The sequence below is a fragment of the Mytilus trossulus genome, chromosome 3, assembly GCF_036588685.1.
Source record: "Mytilus trossulus isolate FHL-02 chromosome 3, PNRI_Mtr1.1.1.hap1, whole genome shotgun sequence".
NCBI classification, from domain to species: domain Eukaryota; kingdom Metazoa; phylum Mollusca; class Bivalvia; order Mytilida; family Mytilidae; genus Mytilus; species Mytilus trossulus.
The window spans coordinates 9,622,418-9,633,235 of NC_086375.1; the positions used below are offsets into that span (position 1 = coordinate 9,622,418).

The 10,818-nt window shown below is 32.4% G+C and overlaps 1 protein-coding gene across 2 annotated transcripts; it reads left to right on the forward strand.

Annotated features, from left to right (window-relative positions):
* The first annotated feature begins 1,370 nt into the window (after positions 1 to 1,370).
* LOC134710113 (neuroendocrine protein 7B2-like) lies at positions 1,371 to 6,904 on the forward strand. 2 transcript variants are annotated; one of them, XM_063570311.1, is made up of 6 exons: positions 1,371 to 1,551; positions 2,450 to 2,737; positions 3,159 to 3,260; positions 3,909 to 4,090; positions 4,789 to 4,848; positions 6,014 to 6,904. In XM_063570311.1, exons 2-6 carry the CDS (start codon positions 2,458 to 2,460, stop codon positions 6,137 to 6,139), a joined length of 750 nt encoding a protein of 249 aa, XP_063426381.1. In that variant the 5' UTR covers positions 1,371 to 1,551; positions 2,450 to 2,457; the 3' UTR covers positions 6,140 to 6,904. The 2 variants fall into 2 exon arrangements, with proteins under 2 accessions (XP_063426381.1, XP_063426382.1); XM_063570312.1 differs by lacking the exon at positions 4,789 to 4,848.
* The last annotated feature ends 3,914 nt before the right edge of the window (positions 6,905 to 10,818 follow it).

The following is a 10,818-nucleotide window of genomic DNA, read 5'->3' on the forward strand; positions in this document are numbered from 1 at the left end:
GTTTTTCATGGTTTTTTAAAGGAATGACTGTAGTTTCAAGAATTAAGAATTATATTATAAGAAACGATATTTTTTCTGTATATTCGAAATAACATAAAAAAAAGTGTTACACACTTAAAAATAACCCGCGTAGCGTGTTATTTAGTGTGCACCACATTTTTATGTAAGTACTTCATAGACAAACAAATATTGCATTCATTCACTACTAATTCAGGATATTCTAAATTTGGTTTATAATATTCTAATTTCTAATTTTGTATAACTCTTATATGATATGCACATTCATTAGGGCTTTCATCAAAGAGTGTGTGTGGGTGATTTGGTCCAGTTTGCACAACAATACGTATACACATTACATAAAAATATGTGACTAATGTGTTAAATTCTTTTGTGGATACATATATGATCGTGGGTTACAATTTTCATTAAAAAAAATCAATTCGTTGGACAGTGGAAAACGGGGTTCCCGGTAACAAACAAAAACTGAGGGAATCACTTCAAACATAAGAGGAGAACAACGACATAACAGAAACACCAATAGGAAACACACACAGAAACAAACTATAATTTAACAATGGCTATGTTCCTGACTTTGTACATGACATTTTAGGAATAAAATATGGGTTGAACCTTGTTGTGTGGCTTATTTTGTTATGAAAATGAAGATCTCATTGAAAATTGATTTTGCGGGATAGTTTTCACTTTTAATACATTTAATTTTTAATATTTTTTACAACTTTGGTCATACTATAGGTGCCTATAATATGGGAATTGAATGCTTCTTTTCGTAGTTTTTTTTTTGGTATGGAAAAAATGGTTAATCAAAGTACAATCGATATTTTTGTCGATTTCCAGTTTTAGCTCTTCGTGCCAATGTTGCATGTAAAACAGCAAAATAACAGTAAACTCTTGAATTTTTTCTCAAGTAATTTTTGAAATTCTAGTAAGCCAAAATTAAACGTTACTCGAATGGTTAAACATCACTTTGAAGTCAATATAATGGAATTTTATGCGACTGTGTGTGATACAAGTGAGGAGTTTAGGTAGACATCAGAGCATGTTAAATCAAACCTGACAAAATATATGTAAAAAATGAAAGTTGTTATCCATTCGTCTGATGGTTTTGAGCTTTCAAGTTACCATTTAATTAGTTCTTTTTGATTTTCCTCGGATTTCGTTTTTTTTTTGTTGTTTTTCTAAAACATTCCACTTATTCCATGTAATGTAATTATTTTCCAATAGAAGACGTTCGATTGTCTATATCCACCCACTAAATATATTTTTTTTGCATAAACAAAAGGCTCATTTTTCCAACTTTATCACTAAATACTGATACACGATAAAATCGTTATCAGTTATCAATTATCACCAATGACAACAGTGTTCCGCTCTGACGTATTTGGAATTGATTTCTGTCACCATATCGATTCTTTCTTGGAGAAGTGACGGAAGCAGAGCAATCAATTCCATTTCTGAAAGCCAGCGCCATTACAAAAACAAAACAGCCTGGACATAAGATACTTCTAAATCAAGAGCTATATCTACAAAGGGGTGAGTTAGTCTTTTGACATGTGCTAGTTAGTTTCAAAACAAACCAATATATGTATATTTTTTTTAATTAAAAGACACAGCTAAATAAAACTTCTGTTAAAAGACTAATTATATTTCTGACTAGAATTCAATAAATGATATTAAGGATAGCATCATAACCATTTTCCATTTATCTTTAACAATTTCTAAAACAACAAACTTAATTTTACAATTTAAATTCAGTAACTATTTAACATTTGGCTTATTTCAAATCAAGAATGTCTTGTATGGAATTGAAATCGATTTTTCAGAGAGAAAATGAAAAGTAAGCTCCACAAAATGAAATTATTGATTGAAAGATGCACGCAATAATCTGATTACTCAGCAAGATAATATAATTACAACTATTATACAACACGTTTAAACATCCTATTGAAAGTTTCGTATTTAATTAAAGATCAGTATGATCATGGAAGTAATATTGAATATTACTTCCATGGTATGATAAAATTGTGATCTTGGACACCATATCTCACACTGGCATTAGAGATATATTAGTATATAGAGTCTGTAATTGACTAATGGATGGGTCCTTCATTTTTATATTATTTTGCTTTTTGTCCTTTTTTCTCCATTCAATATTCATTTTTATCATTTTATCTCCCCCCCCCTTTATTCTGCACATATTGTTCATTATCATGGAAACCTTTTCCGGATCCATATGGAGATTCTATTAAGCAACGGATTGCATGAACTACAACCAAAGATATTACTTTCAGTGGTTTCTTTAAATGTTAAGAAACGTCATTAGAACGGTTGTGTCGATTAGCAATTATGTGCTTAAGAATAATTGTATAAGTGAAAATACTTATCTCGTTAACATTTTGCTTTTGTATATGAACGATTACAATCTTTGTAGGCTTAAACATGCTGCCCATTATTTTTGCCCTGTCAATGACAGTATATACCACACAAGGAGCCAGCTATTCCGACCTCCTCCTCAACGATCTGTCTCAGCTCTATCAACTCCAACAACCTGAGTCAGGTGGACGATATGGTTACTATGACGACGAACTTGTTGGGAGGAGTATGCCTGATGATTGGTCCTTAAACATGGATGACCCTAATCTATTCAGCAGAGCATCAATCAGGGACCCAGAATTAATACAACAGTTGCCTAGCCTTTGGGGATACCAGTCCATGTCTGGTGAGTTTAAGTTTTAGTATTTCATATAATATCATAATATATCATTCAGATCATAAAATCAGAATTTAATATAATTTCATAAAAGTCGCTGAGTAGGTGTCAACAAAACATAGAGATTCAAGATTACTAGTATGGTATAAAACTTGCATTTTAAAGATTTTTCTTTTAATGTAAGTGAAAAAAAAATGGTTTCCAATTAGTAATTTTCTAAGATGTTAATGTAATATTTCATTTCGCAAATATTTTGCAAAACGATCAATTGAGAAAATAGCTGTTTAGGAAAGATGTTGATTTTGTGAAAGTGTTCTTGCATCATATACGTGCTCTTACTTTCTGATGATATGTCCCTTTCGTGGTTCAGGCTTAACAATGAGCTAATATTTTTTTGTTTCATATATGAATAAATTTGATTTTATTTTAGGTGGAACAGGAGGTGGAAAAGAAAATCCTAAACAAGTAAAAACTGACAAAGTTCTTCCAGCTTACTGTAACCCACCAAATCCTTGCCCTGTTGGATATACAGGTAAGATCATGTTTATACTCGCAAAATACATTAGAAAACAACCGTTTAACTTTAAAAAATGTGTGACTCGGAAAAACACCAGAAACCCAACCCCTTTGAAGTTAAATTGTTGCCCCCTTATTTCTGTCCTACCAAAAATACTTCTTCTATAACCAACTCTTCATTTGTCGTCAGAATACATATTTCAGTGAAACCCAGTTCGAAACGTATAGAAAATTGTTCATTCTTTAAATACAACTTGCGCTAAATATACTTGAATAACAAGAGTGTAAGAGGCAAACACAGTTCTTTTTCCATGGTTTAATTATTTTTCACGAGTAAATATCGGACAAATACTGTAGATGGATCTAAAGGCTCAATTCCTTTCTTTGGATTTTCCCCAACACCATAATCTTATAAAAAAAAATTAGACTTGACTTACCACCCCCCCTTTTTTTTTTATCCAATAGTGCATTTCCTTTTAAAACTTCTTGGTCCACTCTTATATTTATGTTTCTCAAACTGAAACGAACAAAGGGTGCGAGCAATTCATCAACAAATGACCAGAGATCAATAAATCAATAACGCCTACAATCATAATAGAATATTGTGTAAGTTCAGTTCCATATTTATAAATCGATTTTGTTTCATGATTATCTATCTTTTCAGCTGATGATAACTGCGTGGAAAAGTTCGAGAATTCCCTTGACAATAATCGCCGTCTGTTAAAACAACAAGACTGTCCATGCGATGCAGAACACATGTTTTCATGTCCGGCTGAAAATGACCAGGAAATTAAGCAAACAGGAAACTATCCAGAATGGATGCAGCAAAACTCAAACTCAGATTTGGTAAGAAAAAAAGCTACAAATAGTTTACTACCTATACTATTTATAAAATGATGTACGGCGACTGATGGTAAAGAGAATGACAGTGGAAATACATACAGTATTATATTTATACGCTTTTTACAAAATGGTGGCGGTAACTCTCTAGCTTTGGAATGTAATAGGTCTTATAGGTTCATAAGATGTCTTTGTTATAAAGTTTTGACTTGCAGTCAAATTTTGCGCTTACTTTAAAATTTAGTTCTTTCATTTTTACGTTAAAAGTAGTTCGATAAACCAGTTGGCGACCAGTAAAACTATTGGGTCCATATTACTTTACAGATGCATGTAAAGAAATAGCTCCATGGCCATTTTATGGTTTCAGTCATTTTAACTAATGAAAGGAATCTAATTTGAATATCTTTCTTATTATGAAGCTGCATGCAAATTGCTCAATGGTAACCGGATGTGTAATTTGAATGAGACATTCGTTTTTTGACAATTTTAAGTTTTTTTTTAATTCAACATAATGTCAAATAACGGTAGGAACAACTGAATCAAATAGTCGCAATCTGGAAACAGTATATCAATATATATGTTCCTGGTTTATTTAAAACCTACTAGAGCTTAAATGGACTTAATTTTCTATCTCGATTCGGGTCAGGTTGAAATACGGTTTGTCTTATTCTCTTCAAACTAACGTTGTGTCCATTTTCCAACAGGACAGTATGAGTTTAGAGAAACGCGAGAAGAAAGGTGGCAACCATATGAGATATAGAAGGGTTAGTCCACTTTGTTCTTATTGTCCGTTGTAGTTAGTAGACTAGCGCACTATAGTTTGAGCTTTTCTTGCAAATTAAGCTGTAACTGATCTCATTTTGCTTGCTTTTTGGTGTTTTCTTATCTCATTTTGTTTGCTTTAAGTGTTGTCTAATCTCATTTTGCCTTGTTTTTAGTATTTTCTGATCTCATTTTGCTTGCATGCATTTTTCTGTGGTTTGTGTTTTCATTAATCTGATTTTTATACTTTATTCTAAACAGTTTGTGGCTTCAAAGAAATGTATATATTGCTTACTTTTGGTATGTGTTGTGCATTATACCTGCTAGACATTTTTTGTCGTGCAATGTAGTATAGCTTTCTACTGTCGTCGTTGACAGAACACTTATGGCATGTTTCATTTTTAATCTTCTTCTGTATGAATAAATGTCTTTAAAGGGTTCAACCTGGATATAATATAATAGTCCCAGGTTGAACGTCTCATCATACTTAGACATCGAAATAGGTATGATGCCCTATATCAAGTAACTGTATTTTGTTTGTGTGTTTGGTTTTTGTTTATTTGTCTGTTTTTAGTTTTACATTTTAAGTACTATGCTGTAGTTATTTGTTACTTTCAGCCAGATACGTATAACAAGTCCGTGTATTTGGGAACTAGACCATATCTCGCGATATGATGCGGCCTTCAATGTTTAGTTGAAAATCATAAAGTATACAAATTGAACTCTTTACATATTAAGATACTTCCTGCAATATTCTATTTAGAAAACAAATCAGATTTTAGTGCACTACAATGCATTGTTTAAGTATATGTTCCGTTTATTTACCATTAAAATTATATGTTAAATTCAAGTATTCTGAATGGATCAAAGGCATCAGAAAAATGGCATCAACGACTTTTGACTGTGCTTTTGAGTCAGTCGTTAGCAACTGGAAAATATTTCAGGCGTACACTCAGCATTTTAACAAGCAATCTGAGAAAGAACTGTTATTATAACGCGCATTGCAATACCGTTGAAAGTTCACAATCTGATAACTCTTTTAGTTCACAAGTCTCTGATTATTTTACTAATCAAGCTTTGTTCTCTAATTGTTTTCACCGACAACACTGTTTTTTTGTTTTTTTTAAATATGAATTGTATATTAATGGTTATATTTTCTACTTGCAGGACAATGAACGCATCATGGAAATACTTCAATCTAAACTTGAGAAAATGAAGAACAACCCTTATTTTAGCGGACCACACAGAGAGGTTGCTGCCAAAAAAGGCGATCCTCTAATGAACAAACATTGAGTTGTTCACGCGTAAAACCAATTGGTTTATTGTTTGCTACAGTTATGTTGCTTATTGTTCGTATTTCTTTTCAAAAATGTATTATTAGACGAGAACTTCAAAAATCTATTGATCCAAAGAACAATTTAAGCATTATTTTTCAAAATATAGGATCAGGGCTAGGGGACAGGGTCAAAGTATAAAATAGATTGTTGCTAGTGTAGTCCTCTTCTTGTCCACAAATGTTGCAAGGAAAGTGTAATGGTCAAAATGTTCAGTGGACATTTTTTCTTTCTTTTAGTTGCTTAACTGCTCTTTCTTTTTCTAGGTGTCTTTGTTTTGAAAATGACTTTTATTCAATTAAATTAAGTTAAAATTAATAAGCAAAGATATAAGACACTGCAGAAAATCACAGACCACCAACTATAAAATGGGGTTCTCCAGGCCGGTGTAAAACTTCTGAAGACTTTCTGCTTATACGTATAATTTCCTCTTTCATTTGTGTGTATGGAATGCAGACAATAAACGAATAGATCTGTTACGCTCGGGGTCCCTCAACAGTATCAGAATGTTATTGCCATAAATATGAAATAACTCATTATCTTCCTACACTTTATCTACATTTCGCCAACACAAATACTGTTGGACTCTCATGGGCGTTGCACGATTCCAAATTCCATAACGATTTTATAACATTGTGTTCAAATATTTTATTGAGGGTACTTAACGGTTCTATATTACAAAGTCTATCAATTGTTGGTTTTAAAATAAAATATATTTACGTTTTGTTAAGTTGTTGTCAATTTTGAACTGAAACATGACTTCATCTTGCTTGTTGTAGCTTTTTAAGTTGTCAGTTTTTGTCAACTTTAAAAAGGATGCTTTTTATGGAGACAAGTCATATTTTCTGGATTAAGAATAAAGAAAAGTATGTAATCGACTTTCAAAACCTAATGGAAAAGACATAATAATGATAAAACTAGCACGGAGAAAGCCTGAGATTCTGTTCAAACCTTTTATTCGAGTTTACTGTCGAGCAGTGAGCCAGTTTCCCAGCCTAGTCAGGAACGAGTTGCTGTCGATATATAAAATATCAAAACTTCGCTTGGACTTTAACATGTGGTGTACATCGAATTTAACAAAAAGTCCAATATCAAATTAAAATCAATGTCACTTTAATGTATTATTGAAATAGCTCGTACTCAAGATCAATTTAGATAAGAAATCAAAATGTACCGACAACTAATTTGTCTGTTTTAAACTAATACAACCTCTTCAGAATTCGAAATCACCGAAAGTCCGATATAGAATCACTGACTTAAACACGAAACAAAAGCACACCATATGCATGTCAGTGTTGTTCTAGATACCGTTTTAATAAGCAAAACAAGACCCCAAGATGGGAAAATGTGAAATAATTCACAAAAGAAAACAACCAGATATGTACAACAAAACAAAACAAAATCAAATGTGGCAGACAGTAGTCAACGACGAACACTTGATAATAGGCTTAGACTTTAACCAGACACACATATGCTATGACAAGATTAAAGTATTCGTCAAAAAATCATTCTAAAACCCACTCTTCAAAAAATGTGGTACGAAAAAAATAATAACAAATTCTGATTTCAATACTGGAATTAGGCTCTTTGTGTGCAGTTTAATCTCGAAAGAACTCTTAGTTGTGAGCGTCTTGTATGAAAGGTCGATACAAGACTCTGTACTTGGATCTTTTGCAGACATATTTTGTTTATGTATGGACTCCTCCTAACAACGATTGTCCACTTCAAACAAATCATTTGATTGATTGATTCGATTCTTTCACATCATTCTTATTAAGGTAAAAACGATGATAACAACATATTTTATTCTACAATATGAAATTAAACAGACATATAACAAGAGTGCACACGCTGATATGTCTCGCCTTCTCAAGGTCAGATGACACCTGTCAGCTAGACATGTACACCTTACAATCATTCCATACACCAAATATAGTAGACCTATTGCAAATAGTATAAGAAAAACAGACCAAAACACAAAAAATAACTTAACTATATCCACTGAACCATGGAAATGAGGTCAAGGTCAGGTGACACCTGCCAGTTGGACATGTGCACCTTACAGTCCTTCCTTACACCGAATATACTAGACTATTGCTTAATTTATAGTATCTGAGATAGACTTGACTACCAAAACTTAACCTTGTTCACTGATCCGTGAAATGAAGTCGAGGTCAAGTGAAAACTGTCTGACGGGCATGAGGACCTTGCAAGCTACGCACTTACCAAATATAGTTATCCAATTACTTATAATAAGAGAGAATTACATTACATTACAAAAAAAATCGTAATTTTTTTTTTCATGTAGTCACTGGACCATGAAAATGAGGTCAAAGACATTGGGCATGTGACTGACGGAAAGTTCATTGAATATCTATATACAAAGCATGAAGCATCCAGGTCTTCTACCTTCTAAAATATAAAGCTTTTCTGAAGTTAGCTACCGCCGCCGCCGCCTGATCACTATCCCTATGTCGAGCTTTCTGCAACAAAAGTTGCAGTCTCGACGAAAATCACATTGCACGAGTTCAGAATCTATGTATATCTATGTTTATGTTTTTCCAGTTCTCCCTTATATAACCAACGGAGGTCTTCGGAGGTCAAACCAACAGTTAATTGGATAATACACACGAATAAAAGTAAATCCACAAAAACACTGAACTCCGATGAAAATTCAATCGTAAAGTATTTTAGACCTTTTATGATTTGAATAACTGTTTTGAATTGTTATAAACCAAATATAGGAATTTGAGTCAAATCGATGAACATGAATTTGACAGCTAAAGGGAAACCATAATCACCTGCAGTTACATGATTCATTGAAAACTAACCATTGTAATATCATTGACAATTTGATTTGAGTAGGGGGTCATCTTTCCCGTGTCCTTGTACTAGCTGTTATGATAAAAAAAAAACTGTTCTGAATGATTCTATTTAGATGAAAAACATGACAGAGTGAAACGACAAAGCCGTGGTACCATTAAATAATACCAAGGATTCGTATAGTTAGATCTAACTATACAAATCCTTGATAATACCAATTAGGAAGTAAACACATAGGAAACCACTGCATTAAAGTGTTCATTTAACAAAAAAGTATAGCCACAGTAAAGTATGACAATGGAACACAATAGAAATCATAAATAATAGTAATACATGAGTGAACACTTTATACTGAATATGATTCAAATTTGTTAAAACATTTTTGAAAAATTAAATTTTGAAAGTAACGCGTCTTCTGATTGGCTGACGTTATTTTGTTATCAGCCCAAAGACATATGTGACCGTGATGTCATCCACATTTTTTAATGATTTTCTACGGTTTAAAATAGAATTTAGAATTAAATTATAAGAAATGACTGTAATATTTTTTCTGTCTATTCGAAATAACTTTAAAAAATGTGATGCACACTGTTAAATAACCCGCTGTGCACGTTATTCAGTGTGCACCAATTTTTTTTAATGTTAATTCTTCATAGACAGAAAAAAATATTACAGTCATTCATTAAATAAAAGATTAAGGTCTTGCTAAAGGTATCACATGAACGGTTAAACCGTATTAACATGTACCAATAAACCATGAAACTAATGTCCAGATCAGACACATTACCCTGTCATATGGACATTAAAGGTTCAAACTTACAATCATTCTATACACCGCCGAATCAATTGACCTATTTTTGAAAAAAATATACCTTGTCACCAAAACGTTACTTTAATCAATGAATGCTGAAAATGAGGTCAATATAAAATGAAGACCTTACAGTTATCCTATACACTGAATAGTGTTAATCTGTTCTGATCAGAGGCAGATTTAAGGGTCCGCAATTAAGCCCCCCTTTTGGGGAAAAAATCTGGTTGCTTATATAGAGAATCACTGAAGCGTGATTGAACAGGCCCCCTCTTAGGCAGTCAGTGAGCCCCTACTTATGAAAATTTCTGGATCCGACACTGCTGATTATTATTATAATCTTTAAGGAATGACTGTAATATTTTTTATGTCTATGAAAAAATAACATAAAAAAGGTGGTGCACACTGATTAAGCGCGTAGCACCTTATTTCAAAGTGTGCACCACATGTTTTATGTTATTTCAAATAGACAGAAAAAATATTACAATTATTTCTTATAATTCAATTCTTAATTTTATTTTTAACCGGAGTAAATCATGAAAAAAACGTTGATAAAAAAATATGTCTATGAGCTAATAGACCAAACACTCTCAGCCAATTAGAAGACACATTCTTTGACACATTCCCCATTTCCATTCTCAATTTTACATTACATCCAACATTAATTTATTGAGAAATGAATAGAATCATTATAAAGAAGTCTTAACATTGATATATGAACCCTGCAAATGAGATCAAAAGGTCAGATAATAAATGTACATTTACACCATTACTCGCTATCATTCTAACCCCTGAATACATCTGACTATTGCTGAACATGTGAAGTTGGTCCATAGTATAAGTCAGACGAACAATGTTGAACATTGTAATCCTTGCAACAATTTTATATATTTCAAATGAAGCGGTCATTTTACTTCTTGTAGGTGAAAAACATCATGTGATAAAAACTATATTAAAAGTAGTCAGAGTGAACACCAAAAAAATGCGGTCAAGGAAAAGACAAAGAC

Excerpts from the sequence above, each read along its gene's own strand:
- LOC134710113 (XM_063570311.1), top strand. The coding sequence starts at position 2,458 with ATGCTGCCCATTATTTTTGCCCTGTCAATGACAGTATATACCACACAA. Across the intron at positions 2,738-3,158 it reads GGGATACCAGTCCATGTCTG|GTGGAACAGGAGGTGGAAAA; the intron begins GTGAGTTTAAGT and ends ATTTTATTTTAG. Across the intron at positions 4,091-4,788 it reads AAAACTCAAACTCAGATTTG|GACAGTATGAGTTTAGAGAA; the intron begins GTAAGAAAAAAA and ends ATTTTCCAACAG.